General features: G+C 54.6%; 3 protein-coding genes and 1 long non-coding RNA gene across 6 annotated transcripts; 2 read left to right on the plus strand and 2 right to left on the minus strand.

Annotated features, from left to right (window-relative positions):
• Positions 1–753: 753 nt before the first annotated feature.
• Tubb (tubulin beta class I) lies at positions 754–5015 on the plus strand. The gene is made up of 4 exons (XM_005087605.4): positions 754–1014; positions 2368–2476; positions 2837–2947; positions 3075–5015. Exons 1-4 carry the CDS (start codon positions 958–960, stop codon positions 4130–4132), a joined length of 1335 nt encoding a protein of 444 aa, XP_005087662.1. The 5' UTR covers positions 754–957; the 3' UTR covers positions 4133–5015.
• A 924-nt stretch (positions 5016–5939) lies between these two features.
• Positions 5940–15393, minus strand: Flot1 (flotillin 1). Of its 3 annotated transcripts, none has more exons than XM_005087607.4 (13): positions 15257–15393; positions 14891–14947; positions 14559–14634; positions 14382–14472; positions 14040–14183; positions 13796–13915; positions 12993–13088; positions 12660–12812; positions 7891–8072; positions 7760–7805; positions 7061–7198; positions 6723–6887; positions 5940–6197 (listed from the first exon to the last, which is right to left on the minus strand). In XM_005087607.4, the coding sequence occupies exons 2-13, from the start codon at positions 14931–14933 to the stop codon at positions 6165–6167; spliced, it is 1287 nt and encodes a 428-aa protein (XP_005087664.1). In that variant the 5' UTR covers positions 14934–14947; positions 15257–15393; the 3' UTR covers positions 5940–6164. The 3 variants fall into 3 exon arrangements, with proteins under 3 accessions (XP_005087664.1, XP_012981833.1, XP_040588305.1); XM_013126379.3 differs by lacking the exon at positions 15257–15393 and adding an exon at positions 15055–15117; XM_040732371.1 differs by lacking the exons at positions 14382–14472; positions 15257–15393 and having other exon boundaries at positions 14891–14951.
• Positions 15394–15442: 49 nt separating this feature from the next.
• Positions 15443–16160, plus strand: LOC121134295. The gene is made up of 2 exons (XR_005871362.1): positions 15443–15600; positions 15863–16160. It is a non-coding gene; the product is annotated as an uncharacterized LOC121134295 (long non-coding RNA).
• On the minus strand, positions 15822–17149 carry Ier3 (immediate early response 3). Its single transcript, XM_005087609.4, has 2 exons — positions 16871–17149; positions 15822–16753 (listed from the first exon to the last, which is right to left on the minus strand). The coding sequence occupies exons 1-2, from the start codon at positions 17078–17080 to the stop codon at positions 16478–16480; spliced, it is 486 nt and encodes a 161-aa protein (XP_005087666.1). The 5' UTR covers positions 17081–17149; the 3' UTR covers positions 15822–16477.
• Positions 17150–17356: the final 207 nt, after the last annotated feature.

The following is a 17356-nucleotide window of genomic DNA, read 5'->3' on the forward strand; positions in this document are numbered from 1 at the left end:
ATTGACAGGATGCCTTCAGCATGGTCCTAAAGGCCCGACCCCACCCCACCGCCGCCGTGGAGATTTACAGCTTCTCTCCGTCTGAACATCCGTCCCAAACAACATTTCTAGTCTGAAAAGTCCTTGCAATTTTGTTTCTCTTTCGAAACATCCTTGGGACAACTCCCTGAAGAACCCGAGGGCAATCCTTTCTTCTGGAGGGATGCGAGGGAGTGGTGCTCACTGAAGTTCCTGTCTTGGGACCATAAAGCACTAGATAGTACGTATCAGGGCAGGTTGCCACATTTCTCGGGACTTTTCGCTGAGCTATGCAGTCCGCCTTCACCAGAGCTACTGCGGTGGGCAGCATGCAGGGCGTGCCCAAACCACCTCCCAATTCAGGGCACCTCAGACCTCCCAATTACGATATTTCCCCAAACTTCTTATAGCACAAAAGCCTCTCTCAGGAACGGAGGACAGGAATCTCGTGCGAGGTCACTTTCCATTAAAAAACAAATGCAGTCACACCCACACGAAAGGTACCCACTAAACCTCCTACAGTATCCACCCATGCCTAACTTCATTTTGCAGCGTGGACAACAATAGAGAACTACAACTCCCAAAAAGGACTGCGCTCGCCACTGGCTCATAGACCAATGGTCGCCTGGCACGTGATCGGCGGGTCTAATCAGCGGCAGCCTGGAGAGGCTTTGTCTGCGACCAGGGGCTCCCGCCTATCTCCCGCCCCCGGCCGCGCGAACGCGCGCCCCGCCCTGCGCGCCTTCCCTCCTGCGCTCGCCGGCCTCTTCTGCCTCTTAGAACCTTCCTGCGGTCGTGCTCGCATCTCGCTGCTGCAGCCTCCGGGGCCACGTTCCATCCCTTCAGCCTGAGACCAGCCAAGGGGGAAAAAAAAAACAATTATCTTTTCTTGCTCGGCACCTACCTTGAAGCCAGCACAAATTACAGTAAACCTTAGCCATGAGGGAAATCGTGCACATCCAGGCCGGACAATGTGGCAACCAAATCGGTGCTAAGGTAAGAATTTTTAAATTTTACCGGATGTATGTGAGGTTGAAAAAAATCCAGGTTAATCATGGGTAATGTTACCGGGTGTGTTGGCAATCTTCATCCTCCGGCTTTGGCCCCTCAAAGTTTCGCACGTACAATTACAGCCCATATTTGTAGCTAGCGTTCTGATATTGAGAAATATTTCCTTTGAAACATTTTCGGAAAGCCATTAAAAAGAGACTTTTGGGGTTTAGGAGACGGAGAATCTCAGGAGCTTTAAAGTGCTTATTTTAAAAGAGGGGTTTTTCTAACGGTTCGTGAACGGGAGAGGAGACATGCGGAAACGATCCGAGACAAAGCCGGAGCGAGGGTTTCCCCTTGCGCCACCCCCACCCCGCCTGGAGGGCCTTGGTGTGGAGCAGGACCGGCGGGGGAAGGGGAGAGGTTGGGCGGGCAAGCTGCAGGGGTCTCTGCGACCGTGCTCCGGTGCGCGCTACCTCTCTCAACAAAGGCCTGGAGACCCTCGCACACTCGCCATCCCCAGGCATGCTTTAGCTCTTCGAGAGATGGTGATGGTTCCGTCGCAGGGGGCTACATCTTCATTGCCTTTAAGAGATCCTAGGGTGTGACCTGATGGGAAAGTGAGAGGCTTGTGTGGCTAAAAGAGGCTTCTCAGGACTATGTGTGTGCTTTTGGGGGGTGGAAACTATTTAGGGGAGAGAAGCTAGCAAAGCAAAAAATAATCCCAGGCCGTGGTTTTCTTCTTTTTTTTTCTTTTTGCGCGCAATTACAATGTAGCGGGGGATGGGTGGAGAGGAGGAAGTGCGGCCGCTAAATTGTAGCCGAAGGGTGGGACCCTGCGGGTGGGCGGGGCTAGCGCCCCTGGCGCGCAGGGACAATGCAGCCCTAGCCGGCGGGGGCCCGCTGGCCCCGCCCCTCGTGCCAGGCCCCGCCCACGCCGCTCCCGCCTTTGTGGGCTGCTGGAAGAGCGGCCCGCCACTGCAGTCACGTGGAGCGCGTAAGGGGTGGGCGACTGCAGTGGCCGCACCTTCTTACCCCAACCCCTCTATTGTGCTGGCCTGGAGGGGCGGTGCCCACCCTGCGGCGCTAGGCTGGGGTGCTGAGCCAAGTGGGCGATATGGCACTCCGGGCCGCCCGCATGGAGGCTTGCAACCCTCAGCCCCTTGAACTGTCCACCACTCACCCTAGCCACAGAGGTGTGACCTCCCCTTCCCGGCTGGGAGGCTCGGCAGGCAGATAACGGGACTGCAGTGTCAACCCGTCGGCCTCGTTTGAGCGCGTCTAGAATTGAAATGCGGGCGGGGAGGCGTCCCTTAGGACTTCCGCGGCCATTGAGGGCTCGTTGCTCTTTCCCTGTAGTTCTGGGAGGTGATCAGCGATGAACACGGCATCGACCCCACCGGTACCTACCACGGAGACAGCGACCTGCAGCTGGACCGAATCTCTGTGTACTACAATGAAGCCACAGGTGAGGGGAGGAGTCCGGGTTCTTTTTTTTTTCCCTGGTCCTTTTAAACCCTGCACCCTTCTATTGAGAGACAGGGTGTCACGCAGCCATGGCTGCCCTGGAACTTAACCTCCCAAGTGCTGGGTTTAAGGGCGGCCGCACCACGCCCTGTTTTCCCGCATTAAGTACCTGTTAACCCCTTTGCTTGAGTCTCACCCCTGCCCTTTAGACACCCACCATAAGGGGCCGAAGAGTAGCTCTGCTGCCACCAGGTGGCAGTGCCTGGAATGACACGTTTAGTGCTTCGTGGTATCTCCACCCTCCAAGTTTCATCTTTGCTGAAAAGGGCTCTGACGGTTCTACTTGAATCCCCCCCTGTAGGTGGCAAGTATGTCCCTCGAGCTATCTTGGTGGATCTAGAACCCGGGACCATGGACTCCGTTCGATCAGGTCCTTTCGGCCAGATCTTCAGACCAGACAACTTTGTTTTCGGTGAGTCTGACGTGCAAAATGAGTTCCCGTGTGCCCAAGGGCATTATTCCAAGGGTGAAGATTAGTAGTAGTCATGTCTCTCCCGTGTCTTAATTTTTTTTCCCTCTCCCTCCCCATCACATTCCAGGTCAGTCTGGGGCAGGCAACAACTGGGCTAAGGGTCACTACACCGAGGGAGCTGAGCTGGTTGACTCCGTCCTGGATGTGGTTCGGAAGGAGGCGGAGAGCTGTGACTGCCTGCAGGGCTTTCAGCTGACCCACTCACTGGGCGGAGGCACCGGTTCCGGTATGGGCACCCTGCTCATCAGCAAGATCCGCGAAGAATACCCCGACCGGATCATGAACACCTTCAGCGTCGTACCTTCTCCCAAAGTGTCCGACACCGTGGTGGAGCCCTACAACGCCACCCTGTCCGTGCATCAGCTGGTGGAGAACACCGACGAGACCTACTGCATCGACAACGAGGCCCTCTACGACATCTGCTTCCGCACGCTCAAGCTCACCACGCCCACCTACGGAGACCTGAACCACCTGGTCTCGGCCACCATGAGCGGGGTCACCACCTGCCTCCGCTTCCCGGGCCAGCTCAACGCTGACCTCCGGAAGCTGGCCGTCAACATGGTGCCCTTCCCCCGTCTCCACTTCTTCATGCCCGGCTTCGCCCCTCTCACCAGCCGCGGGAGCCAGCAGTACCGGGCCCTCACCGTGCCCGAGCTCACCCAGCAGGTCTTCGATGCCAAGAACATGATGGCCGCCTGTGACCCCCGCCACGGCCGCTACCTCACCGTGGCGGCCGTCTTCCGCGGGCGCATGTCCATGAAGGAGGTGGACGAGCAGATGCTCAACGTGCAGAACAAGAACAGCAGCTACTTCGTCGAGTGGATCCCCAACAACGTCAAGACGGCTGTCTGCGACATCCCGCCGCGGGGCCTCAAGATGGCAGTCACCTTCATCGGAAACAGCACGGCCATCCAGGAGCTCTTCAAGCGTATCTCGGAGCAGTTCACCGCCATGTTCCGCCGGAAGGCCTTCCTCCACTGGTACACGGGCGAGGGCATGGACGAGATGGAGTTCACTGAAGCCGAGAGCAACATGAACGACCTCGTCTCCGAGTACCAGCAGTACCAGGACGCCACTGCGGAAGAGGAAGAGGATTTCGGGGAGGAGGCAGAAGAAGAGGCCTAAGGCAGACAGCCCTGCGTCTCCTCAGGCTGCTTAAGTTCCCTCAGCTCTCTTCAGCTGCCCGTTTTTCTCCTTCAGTTTCTCTCTGCTGCCTCTGTCCTGTTTTTGTTTTTTGTTTTTTTTTTTTCCATCGGAGGGGGGGTAAACAGTGCCTGGCACATAGTAGGCGCTCAATAAATATTTGTTTGTGGAATGTCTCCTTTCTCTTTCCACTCTGACGAAAAGACCTAGATTTCTGCCATTCTGAGTGTTGCCCTGTATCTCCTTCTGGTACCCATTTCTCATAACTGTCAGTTAATATTTTTTTTCCAATATCAGGAACCTGAATTCTCCAGTTTCGGTGTAGGACCAGCCCATTAGTTAAAAAACCCAGGTAGTGGTCACCATCCTAAAAGCTAAGTGGATCAGGGAAAGGTCACTAAAGAGGGGCAGGGTTTTCCAGTGGAGGCCATTTGTACAGGGGAATCCACTGAGGCTTTTTAATCGACAGGTTTTTCTCCCCCTGCTTCCTCCCTCGGCCTCAGGAGAGAGGTATTAGCAGTATTATCTCCATTTATAGCCTCCCAGCTGTCCTGAGCCAAACCTGCCATTGGAGGCGTCTTCCCTGTATTCCTTTCTCCAAGGGGTTGGGGGGGGGGCAGAGCCTTGGTCTCTTGTCCAGAAACTGCCCCATCCACTTAAACCTTCAAATCTGTGGAAAGGTGTGCTGCCACCTGGGTGTTTGGGGCCTTCCCCAGAGAGAGGGTAGCTCCTTTGCTTCTGCCATTTTTCTTCCTGGTTTGGTCCTACCCTTCTATTTTGTGTTTGAACTTGGCTGCTTTTTTTCATATTGAAAAGATGACATTGCCCCAAGAGACAAAAATAAATGGGAATTGGAAAAAAAAAAGGTGTGAGATGTACTCATTCAGGCCAGGTGGAGTTAACGAACAACCAAGCTCATGAGGGTGCCACAAGATGGCCTCTAAAATTCTGGGTAAGAAGGTATCCTGTCGTGCCTTCATTTTGACTTTCTATGGTGTCTATGGATTGAACACTGCACTGTGCTAGGCACATGCTCTTCCACCGAGCTGTTGCCCCCAACTGGGTTGATCCTGCCTCTGCCTTTCTGACAGCTGAGACTATGGTTTGCCCAGTGGGGTTTTCTTCTTTGGCGATTGGGGTCCACTTAGCTCTCCAGGGGGCAAGGACAATTAGGTGGAAGGTTGTGAGACACAAAGCTGTACCTGTGAGTTGGGTGGCCCATTTTCAACCTCCCAGCCTAACGGATACCTCTGCCACACACCCCCGAGGGTTTCTCTAGCCTTAACTGTCCTGGAATTAATTCTGTAGACCAGGCTGGCCTTGAACTCAAAAGGATGCACCTGTTGCTGCCTCCCAAGTGCTGAGATTAGAGGCGTGCACCACCTTCACCTGGCTCAACCTGTGTGTGATTCTTTTAGCTCTAGTCATAAAGGCCATTATAAGTTCTCAGGGCTTCAGCTGGCCTTGAGTTGATCTCTTCTGAGATCCTGATAACACTACAAGCTGGAGCTATCATAATTAGATATTATAGTGGGTTTAATGTATGAAGCAGAGTGAGGGTTACACAGGAAGGCTGCGCCACAGACTCCGCTACCCGATGGGGCAACCCAAGCTGTCAACTTGACTGTGGGAGCCTTGCCCAGTATTTCCCACAGTCCACTTTCTAGCTGTGGCACCCAGGCAGGCCTGGGACTCGTGATGCTCCTGCTCCTGCTCCCAGCGTGTCACAAACTTGGTTTATTCGATCAGGGCCCCCTCTTGGCCTTGGTAAGGAAGTTTAGACAACAGGTCACACAGTCTAGATTTAATCAGGGCGTTAAATAGTTTGGGCTTCAGTGGTGAAGGGCACTGGCCACCGGCTGTGAAGGGAGCAAGCCCCTCCAAGAAGGCAAGGCACAGAGTATTTGGCAAGGAGACACGGGGCGCCCCTCTGTCAGCAGGCATGCTTGGGGAGGCCTGGAGAGGTGCATGCAGTGAGACCACCTTAGCCACAGGCTCAGGGGCCGCTGAGGGTTCAGGCTGTCCTCAAAGGCTTGTTGTGGTTCACCTAGATGGAGAAAAAAATAAAAGGAATGGGAACTAGGTACCTGCTCTCTCCAGCAACCACTTGGGAGGATGGGTTCAGGAAGGCACTGACAAGGCCAATAATCTTCTGGGCAAGGTGACACATACTCAGAAGGCAGAGGCAGGTGGATCTCCCTGAGTTCTGTGCAACCCTCGCTGTCCCGGAACTCACTCAAACTCAGAGACCCGCCTGCCTCTGCCTCCGGAGTGCCGGGATTAAAGGCGTGCTTCTTTTGTGTGTGCACTTGTGTGTGAAAAGCAAGGGATAACTTTGGTTGCTGTTCCTCAAGCACCGGTCACCGTTTTGTTTTTAGTGTCTCTCGCTGGCCTAGAACTTGCCAAGCAAGAACGTGACGCGGGTTCTGGGAATTGAACTTGGGCCCTCAGCAGAGTGACTTGGGCACCAGCAAGGCACTGCCTGTGATTTCCTGGGCTCCTGGATACCCATCAAGCACTGTGCTGTAGCACTTGACACACGCGCGCGCGCGCACACAGCATTCGCCCTCACCTGGGAGATGCTGATGCCGGTGAGTCTCTCCACACTCTCCGGCAGGCGGCTCAGGATGTCCAGTACTTCCCCCGTCACTTTGGCTGCCCCCATGGCTCCACTCCCGCTGGACACCAGTGTGATCTTATTGGCTGAGGTCAGGGGACCACTGATCTCCTCGGCCACCTGGGAGGTAGAGATAGCTCTGACCCTATCACCCATCAAATCCACCCTGCTACGGACCATAAACTGCTCACGATGGCCACTGGCCTATAGTTGGCACTCCTAATTTTTGGTGGGTCCCCTAGTCACCTGCTTCACCTCACCCCTCTCCCAGAGTCCCACCCACACCCCCAGACCTGGGGCAGTTTCTCTAGCAGCATGTCCAGCTGGGCGGCCTCCTGGTACATCTGGAAGGCTTCTGCCTTCTTCGCCATTTGCTCAGCTTCAGCACGAGCCCGGGCCCCTATGGCGAAGGCCTCGGCTTCCCCACGCATCTGTAGAGGTTAAAGGGCTTTTGAGACTGATGGCACTCTTTGAGAATATGACATTCGAGCCGGGCGCTGGTGGCGCACGCCTTTAATCCCAGCACTCGGGAGGCAGAGGCAGGCGGATCCCTGTGAGTTCCAGGCCAGCCTGGTCTGCAGAGCGAGTTCCAGGACAGCCTCCAAAACTACCGAGAAACCCTGTCTCGAAAAAAACAAAAATTAAAATCCCCAAAAAATTCTGAGGCCAATGAAATGGCTGAGATGGCAAAGCGCTTGCTGGCAAGACAACCTAAGTCAAACTTTCCAGGGCTCACATGTGAGGAAAAAGAGATCTGACCTCCACAGTGGCCAGACAGTGCGTGCACCATCATGTGCCCCCCCCCGTTTAAACAACAACAAAAACCAGCTGGGGGCAGGTGTGCATTGTGCATACCTTTAATCCCAGAATCGGGGAGGCAGGGGAGAGAGAGGATCTCGGTGAGTCTGAATCCAGCCTGCTGATTAACCAACAGCAACAACAAAAAACTCAAGCCCTTCCCGAAGACAAGCAGGGGGTTCGCCCCAACTCACCCTCACGGACTCAGCTTCAGCCTCGGCCTGCATGATCAGCTGGGCCCTGGGGACAGAAGGAGAGTGGGTTCGCTGCCGGGCAGGCGCCTTGCCTGCCTACGAGTGTCAAGGGGGCGGGGAGGGGGCGTTACTTCTCTGCCTCCGCCAGGCGCTCCAGCCTGTAGCGCTCGGCCTCGGCCGGCTTGCGCACGCGGGCCTCCAGCTCCTTCTCGCGCCGGGCGATCTCCTGCTCCTGCACCGCCACCTGCTGGGCGCGCTCCACCACCTGCACCTGCACCCGCTGCTCCTCGATCTGCTGCTTGGTCTTGGCCACCTGGGGAGTAAGGGGCGCTCTGGACAGGGCTGGGGAGCAGATGCCCCCCACCCCACCCCGAGTCAGAGAGAAAAGCCAGCGCTACGATGTGGGAGAGGCCTATGAAGTCGCAGCCAGCCTACTGGGTAGTGGGATCCATTTCAAGGACAGACTCCAGGCGGAGCCTTGGAGCCCACCCCTAAGGCCTTGGCTAGCGAGGGTAAGGTTGTGACCCGGTGCCTGCTCTCCCCTGGGTGGGGTGGGGCGAAGCGTCCCGCCCGGGTCTTCACTAGGGTAACTAGAGCACACTGTGACCCCGGCGGTCATCTTTTCCCTCCACAGTCCTGTTCACATCTCTCCACTTCCCTTTGCAAGCCATTCTTACGATTAGCCACCATCAACCCCAGCCCGGACCGATCAGTAATCAGTACGGCTTTTCCTACCCTGACAGCAGATACTTTCTTTTTTTCTTTCCATTTTTATCATCTGCATACAAAATAAATTCAAAACAAAGAGCAGATACGGAAAAAGTGGCTCCCCCTCCCCCCACCTCTTGCCTCAAACCGCTTGGTTCCCTTCCTAGAAGCAACTGCTATAACCAGCTTCCACAGACTGTGTGTGCCTGCGCTCAGATTTCTCTCTTTTCCACCATCATTATTGTTGTTATTATTTTGGTTCTTCAAGAGAGAGTTTCTCTGCATCGTAGCCCTAGCTATAGACCATGGTGGTCTTAAACTCAGCTGTTGTAGTGGGGGAATTAAAAGCATGCACCGCCACCAATCTCTAAAGACTTATTATATATATATGTGTATGTGTGTGTGTATATATATGTATGTATTTTCTCCACATGTCCATATGCACACCAGAAGAAGGTGTTGGATCTCATGGAGTACAGTTATAGAGGGTTGTGAGCCACCATTCAGGTCCTGGGAATTGAGCTCAGGACCTTTGGAGAGCAGCAGTGCTCTTGACCACTAAGCCATCTCGACAGCCTTTTTTTTTTTTTTAGTAAGACATTGTCACTCTGTATTCCAGGTTACCTTAAAAGTACATAGCCCTTAGCCAGGCGTTGGTGGCGCACACCTTTAGTCCCAGCACTTGGGAGGCAGAGGCAGGCTGATCTCTGTGAGTTCCAGGCCAGCCTGGCCTACAAGCTACATAGAGAAACCCTGTCTTGAAAAACCAAAAAAAAAAAAAAAAAAAAAAAAAAAAAGAAAAGAAAAAGAAAAAGGAAAAGGACATAGCCCAGCTGGCCTCAAACTTGATGTGATCTTGGATTATTACTGGCTCCTGCAAGCTGTCAATCACCGGAACACACATAAACAGAATTAAATAATGTGGGGTGGTGGAGAGACAGCTCAGCAGTCAAAAGTGCTGACTGTGTTTGCAAAGGACGGGGCACCAGCCTGGCATCTTACAATCATCTGTAACTCCAGCTCTGGGGGATGTGATGCCCTCTTCTTGGCCTCTACAGATACCAAGCACCAACACACGAACACAGTACACATACAGACATGTAGGGTAAACACTCATCACATAAAAATAAATCCATATATACTTTTTTTCTTTCCCAAGACACGGTTTCTTTGTGTAGCCCTGGCTATCCTGGAACTAGTTCTGTAGATCACAGACATCCGCCTGCCTCTGCCTCCCGAGTGCTGGGATTAAAGGCGTGCTTGACTATCCCAGGACTGCAGCCAATATCGTTAACCCCAGTTGTTGTGGAATGGAATATTTGTTTATGTAAAGATGTGTTGCTGTTTCACCTTGCCTGCCTAAAGTACCTGTTTGGTCTAATAAGGTGGGGCTGGTGGGAAGAGAGAAAAGGGGAGACAGACAGACAGACAGACATGGGGGAAGCAGGAAAGTGGGATGGACAGTACATGGATGAGGTAAGAGAGCCTCGGAGCAGCACAGAGATGAACAGAAATGGGTTAAGTTAAAAAAAAAAAAAAAGCTAGCTAGACCAGGTGTTGGTGGCACACGCCTTTAACCCCAGCACTCAGGAGGCAGAGGCAGGTAGATCTCTGTGAGTTCGAGGCCAGCCTGGTCTACAGAGAGAGTTCTAGGACAGCCTCCAAAGTTACAGAGAAACTCTCTCAAAAACAAAAAACCAAGAATAAAAAAAAAAAAGCTAGCTAGAAACAAGCCTAAGCTAAGGCCAACTGTTCATAATTAGTAAGTCTCTGTGTCAAGATTTGGGGGCTGGAGGTCCAAGATAGCCGGCTACACCCAGCATTTGGAGGCAGAGGCAGGAGGATCTCTGTGACTTCAAGGAACAGTCTAGTCTACATCATCTATCAGCCACTAATCAATATTTAATTTTTTAAAGTGTTTTTTATAAGATACTTTCTTTTTTTTTAATATTTTATTTATTTATTGTGTGTACAGTCTTCTGCCTGCATGCCAGCAGAGGGCACCAGATTTCATTCAAGGTGGTTGTAAGCCACCATGTGGTTACTGGGAATTGAACTCAGGACCTCTGGAAGAACAGTCAGTGCTCTTAACCTCCGAGCCATCTCTCCAGCCCATAAGATACTTTCTAGACAGGTGTGGTGGTGCACATCTTTATTAACAGATAACAGCACTAGGGAGGGAGGCAGAGGCTGGTGGATTTCTGAGTTCGAAGCCAGCCTGGTCTACAGAGTGAGTTCCAGGACAACTAGGACTACACAAATAAACCCTGTCTTGAAAAAACAAAAGATACCTTCCAAGTTAGGCATGGTGGTACACACCAGTAATCCCAGCAGTAAAGAGGCTGAAACACGGGGCTGGAGAGATGGCTCAGTGGTTAAGAGCACTGGCTGCTCTTCCAGAGGTCCTGAGTTCAATTCCAAGGTTGTGGTGGCTCACAACCATCTCTGGTGGGATCTGATGCCCTCTTCTGGCATAAACTCATATATGCAAATAGGGCATAAATAAATAAATCGTAAAAAGAAAGAAAGAGGCTGAAACAGGACGATTGCTATACAAGTTTGAGGCCAGTTTGGACTATAGTGTGAGACCCTTTCTCAAATAAGCAAGCAGGACATGGTGGTCTGCAACTCTAATCCTAGCCCTTGGAGGGTAGAGGCAGATGAGTTTGAGGCCAGCCAGTGGTCTATATAGTTCCAGACCAGACAGACAAGGTATATAGTGAGACCCTGTCTCAAAGAACAAAACAAAATGAAAACAAACAAAAAACAAAAAAGCAGATATACCTCGTATGAAACACACAGAGCTGATGTATTCCTGTGGAGCAGAAGCCATTCGCATTTTAATTCCTGTCTGAACAAAGGCACACACTTTCTCCATAGGGCATACCACAGCGTCTGTGCTAAGGGACTCCACATAGCACTTCAATACTATGTGAGTGTCGTTTTATTGTGAGCGTGTGTGCGTGTGTGTGTGTGTGTGCGTGTGTGTGTGTGTGTGTGTGTGTGATACCCTAAGCTCTAAGAGTCATTTTTAAACAGCAAAATCGATAACGAAAAGCACAGAAATGCAGAAAAGGTGCTGATGACACGTGGTGAGGTCGTCTGCAGCCTGAGAGCTAAAACAAGGCAGCCTTTTCCTTATTTGATCTCATCCAGAGACTGCATCAGACAACTAGAGTCTCTGAGCACTCTGCGCCTGCCCAGGCTTTATGCAAATGCTGCAAGCACTGACCTAGGGCTCACCCACTAATCCCAGTGAGTAGGCAGCCCATGAGGGGCGAGACCAGCTAAACCTCCCTGTGATAAAAGGGCTGCCCGTGGATCACTGTTCATCACTCAAGGCCCAGGTCTGTTTCCTTCCTCACCCCTTTCTTTGATGGCCACAGTTTTGGGGTACCCTGTGCAAGTGAGAAAAAAACGCTTCTCCTCTTCTGAACAGGTGCAGACTATTCCCCCAGAACACAGCCTGGCTCGTGGAGCACAGGCTCCTCTCTGCAGCCAGATGCCCTTACAGACAGGCACAGCCTAGCCCTCTTCCTCCATGGCCTCTCTTTCTTGTCTTCTTTTCTGTCTGTCTTTTTTTTTTTTCTTTTGGTTTTGAGACTTGATTCTTGTGTAGCCCTGGCTGTCCTGGAACTCACCCTGTAGACCAGGTTTGCCTTGAACTTACAGAGATCCGCCTGCCTCTGCCTCACAGGTGCTGGGGTTGAGGGAGTGTGCCACCACCACCACCACCTGGCCTGCTCTTTCTTTTCTGGGGAGGTTTTCAGCTGAATGCTCCAGTCTGTATGTATGTGCAGATACACACGCGTGTACAGGCGTGCTCGCACATGTGTGTTTGCGGAGACCAGAGGACAACTTAACACTGTCATGCCTCTTCAGGCACCATCTACCTTACATTCTGAGACAAAGCCCCGCTAATCAGGGACTCCCCCCAAGATCCACCTGTCTCTGCCTCCCCAGCGCGGGGATGACACGTGTGTGTGCCACCCAGCACGTTTACCAACCGAGTTACCTCTCCAGTCTCTGCTCGAGACTGCCATGTCTTTCTTCAGATGGGGGAGATGCGCTAACGCTGGGGAACCAGAGTCTGAGCGAAGACAGAAGCCTCTCCTAATTTACAGATGGAAGAGAGAACGGAGAGGGACCACCCACTGAGCAGCCTAGACAAGCCCCACGTGGCTGCACTTACCTGCAGCTGATAGGCCAGGTCCGCCTGTGCTCGGCGGGTGTTGACCTCGATGTCGTAGGTGGCCTTCTTCAGCTCGTAGTCTCTCTGTGCCTTGGCCATCTCTATCTCACTCAGACACTGCGCAGATACCTTCTCCTGCTTGGCCTTGGCCTCCTAGGACAGATTAGTGAGGGAGGCCAGAGGGTAAGGGGCCTGCTCTCCGCCAGATGTCTCTACTGTCACCCCCTGATGACCCAGCTTGGCCAACCACACTCAGCTGGACCCTCCAAACCCCCTTGTGCCCTAGGGTATCTAGCAAGTCAGTGGTGACCAAGAAACCCCCATCTCCCTCACCCGTATCCCAGCATCTCTTTTGGCCTCTGCTTCCCCGATCCGAGCATCTTTCTGGACTTGTGCTGTTCGAGCCTTCCCCAAAGAGTGCAAGTAGTCCTGTGGGAGAGTGAAACCAGGGTCTCAGGAGGGTTTGAGAGATGGGATCAGGGCTTTTGTTTGTTTTGTGGTGCGGGGGGTTGAGCCAGAGGCCCCAGCACACACTAAACTTGTTCTTTGTTTTCCCGGTCAAGGTCTCTCTGTTACGTATCTTTGGCTGTCTTGGAGCTTGCCTTATAGACCAGGCTGGCCTCCAACTCACAGAGATTTCACCTGCCTCTGACTCCCAAGTGCAGGATTAAAGGCATGCACCGCCTTTAATCACACTTTGTAGCCCAGGCTGGCCTGGAACTCACTATGTAGCCCAAGCTGGGATGGAACTCACTCTGTAGCCCAGGCTGGGATGGAACTCACTCACTATGTAGCCCAGGCTGGTCTGGAACTCACTATGTAGCCCAGGCTGGGATGGAACTCACTCTGTATCCCAGGCTGGGATGGAACTCACTCACTATGTAGCCCAGGCTGGTCTGGAACTCACTATGTAGCCCAGGCTGGGATGGAACTCACTCTGTAGCCCAGGCTGGGATGGAACTCACTCACTATGTAGCCCAGGCTGGTCTGGAACTCACTATGTAGCCCAGGCTGGGATGGAACTCACTATGTAGCCTGGATAACCTATGGATCCCTCCTGCATTAGTTCCCCCCCATCCCCAGCGCTGGGATTACAGGCTCCAGCCGCCAAGCCTGCCTCAACCGAGTATTTTCACCTGGTCATCGTGAATGTCCTTCAAGGTGTAGCTAACCACGCTGATACCCATGTTGACCAGGTCTGAGGAGGCCACTTTGAAAACTTGCTCTGAGAATTTCTGTCTGTCCTTATAGATCTCCTGGAGGGAAAGAGTGGGAAGGGGGAGGTCAGACTCCTCCATAAGTCTGTCACAGGCAAGCCTGTCCTCAGGTGCCACTCACCCTGGCCCCCTACCCAGCTCTTCCCTTGTCCCCCAGCCCCACCTCCACAGTCATGTGGGCCATGATGGCCCTCTGGTGGCCCTCCAGCGTCTCCAGGGCAATGTGGGCAATCTCCGCCTCGGTCTTCCCTAGGAACATCTGGCAGGCGGCTGCCAGCATCTCCTTGTTCTGGCCCTGGATTTTGACCTGCAGCCACAGTAGAGAGAGAGGAGGAGGAAGAGCGAGGGGCCTTTGGGGGGGGTGGGGTTGGCTGGAGAAGATGAGACCAGAGGAAAGGCAGAGTCGAGAGAAGTCCCTGGTCAGGGTTAACTCAATGGCCAGGAAAAGGTGGGCGTGGGCTTTGTGTGGGGAGGGGAGGGGGGGAGAAGGCTCTGAAACCCTCACCTGGGCAATGCCCGTGACTGAGATGGGGACCCCGTGGCGGGTATAAACCTTCTCACTCTTGACATTGAGGGTCAGTGTGTTGAGAGAGATCCTGGGGGGGAGCAGACAGTAAGGGAAAGAGCAGAGAGGAAAATAGGCTCCCCCGTCCCCCGGGGGGGGGGTCTGTGGGTTTCCTACCTCTGGATTTGCTGGATGCAGGGCAGGACAAAAACTCGGCCTCCAGCCACCATGACTGGGGGGCTCCTGCAGAACCCTGTAAGGTGAGGGCGTAATGTGGCCAAAAAAGACTATGGATGGAAGGGTGGAACACACAAGGAGGAACCTGGTGGGAATTGAGGGCGAGCATTCTAGGCCTTGGAAGATAGACGTGGGGAATCACAGGTGGTTCGTGGCCACCGTGGGCAGAAATTGGGGCTGGTAAACTAAGCGAGGAGAGGAGCGGGCAGAGGTCGAGCTTAAAGGAGCTTGGGGGGGGCGGAGCGGGTGTCACTGGCTAGGAAGAGACTTACCGGAGACCACCATGGCCTCATTTGGGCCACAAGTGAAAAACATGGTTGAGCCTGCGGCTGGAGGGGGACAGAGAGGAAACCTTTGCAGAGGGGAAGGGGGCCTTGGGGCACCTCCCTCCCCCTTCCCGTCAGGAGAACGGTCTGCCCCTGCCACCGCCCAGTACCTTAAGCGCCCCCGTGACAGCCCTAAGATCCCCAGGGACTTCCTCTTCTGCGCCTGCTGATTCTGTCTTCTTCTCCCGCGCCCCCCACCCCCAGCCTCTCCATCCCACAAAGCTGCCCCAAGCCCTGGGGTCTGTCTGCAGAAGGTTCCGCATCCTCCCCGCTCCTCGGCCGCTCGAGGCTCCGCCTCCCCTCCCCACTCACCTTCCGGGGACGCGGGTAGCAACCCTCCCGGGATCTTGGGAGGCGCGGAGGCGCGCAGAGCCCTAGCGAGAGGCAGGGGCAGCTCGCACACCCGGGTTACTGGAAGCTGCGCGGGTGCCCCCCACCGGGCCGCACCCTGTTGCTGCAGCAGCCGCGACCCCGCCCCCACCCAACCTCTCGGTCCGCCCCTTTCCCGGCAGGCCCCGCTCGGGTCCGCGGCGCTCAGGCTCTCAGCAGTCCCGGAGGGGCTGCCAGGCTCGCCCGCTAGCCTGGTCCGGCAAGCTCCACCCCCACCACCGAGGCCACGCCCTCCCAGGCAGTTCGCTGGGTACCTGCCGTCCGCGGTGAGTAAGCAGGTTGCCACACCACCCGCCAACTGGCAAAACCGCAGGCCCAGCAATGTGTGACAGCATCCGGTGACCGGATATAGGTTTGTTAACTCCAAGAAAAAGAGTTCGGGACCCAAGAAGGGGTGCGGACCGGGGACCTAGTCACATCCTCCCGCCGCCACCCCCCACCCCCTTTTTTTTTTTGGCCGCGTGAAAAGATGCACTTGGACAACTGCTGATCGTAATAACCGGCAATCAAGTTTATTCGTGTTCACAGAACATACTAAGGCGACCCCCAACAGCCGCCCTCTGACAACCCATGGACCCGAGACTCCCGCAGCCGCCCCCTTGAGAAGCAACCAGGAAAGGACATCAAAGGCCACAGACCAGACCCCTCAAGGGTCTGCCGATAAAGCCTTACAACAGACTACAGAGTCGAGGTGCTGGAAGACGGAGTGTTACCCCTAAACCCATGACCTACCACCAAGTCTAATCCCCACCCAGGGCCTCCCTCCCACCACTCTGGTCCCACCGATCCTATAGATCATCAATAAATAATCCAATTGTCTGCGTTACGGCAAGGGGGCATATCCCGCACCCCTGCATAAGTTAGAATAAATATTACATACACCCCCTCCTTCAGCTAGGAGGATATACATAAATACATAAATATTAATTAGGACGCTGAGAATGCTTCTGGTCCTTCCCAGTGGGCCTCGGCCAGGACGCACGGTGCCTCGGGCTGGCCTCAGGCACCCGGATCTTGGCCGTAGTGTTCTGCGTTAGCATCGCCTTATAAGTCCCAGTTTGGGATACGCTCTGGCGCACCAGATTACGCCTGGTGCCTCGGTTGTTCTTTGTTTTTTTCCGTAACGAGTGTGACCCGGCGCGTTCAGAAGGCCGCTGGGTGTTGCTGAAGAAAAGCTTTGAGGTCCAGAGCGTAGTCCGAGGACTCCGAGGAGGTCAGGTTCAAGGGCTCGAGCACCGGGGGCGCGGTAATGGGCGCAGGGATGGGTTCGGGTGACGCGGCGCTGGTGGCATCCTCCGGAGCCAGGGTCTGCGGCACACCCTCTTCAGCCATCAAGACCTGGCAGAAGACGATGGTGAGCAGGAGAAAGAGGACCCTCTTGGCGATGTTGGGTTCCTCGGTTGGCAGCTGGCGCCGGACCTGGCAACGAGATGGAAGAAGAGGGTTAGGTCGGATGAAGGTCCCCCGCGTCTAGGGTTCCCTGTAGGGACCGGAGCGACGCGAACCCCTGCTGCTGCCCCCTCCGGCGACACTCACCACTCGAGGGTAGAGAACCCTTCGGCTGCGTTTTCGGTGCCCGCGGGAAGGGTTGGGACGCGCGGCAGACGCCCCCGCCGGCTCCGGGAGAGGGTCGAAGGTGAAAACCTCGGGGCCGGAGCCCCGCCGGAGTTCCGAGCTGGTGGAGGAAGCGGGAGCCGGGGCCGGCAGGCCAGTCATGGTGTGGAGGTGGTTGCGCGAGTGGCACATAGTTTCAGCGTGGGGCGGAGAAGGTGAGGAGCGGTGCTGATCCCCCCCAGCGAGCCTGCGCTAGTTATATAGCCAAAGAAGGGGGCGGCCCGCGGAGCTCCGCCCTTCGCAGCTGGGGCGCAGTTGGCTGCAAAGGGCTGGAAATTCCGAGGAGGAAACAAAACGTAGGCGGAGCCTTGGCTGCCTAATCCCTAGGTGTCCCGGTGCACGTTTTTTTGCCTGGGAGTAGTAATGCGGGTGGGTGCAATCGCTGGGGGTAAGCATATGTCCGGACAT

Source organism: Mesocricetus auratus, unplaced genomic scaffold, assembly GCF_017639785.1.
Source record: "Mesocricetus auratus isolate SY011 unplaced genomic scaffold, BCM_Maur_2.0 Super-Scaffold_100027, whole genome shotgun sequence".
Classification (NCBI taxonomy): domain Eukaryota; kingdom Metazoa; phylum Chordata; class Mammalia; order Rodentia; family Cricetidae; genus Mesocricetus; species Mesocricetus auratus.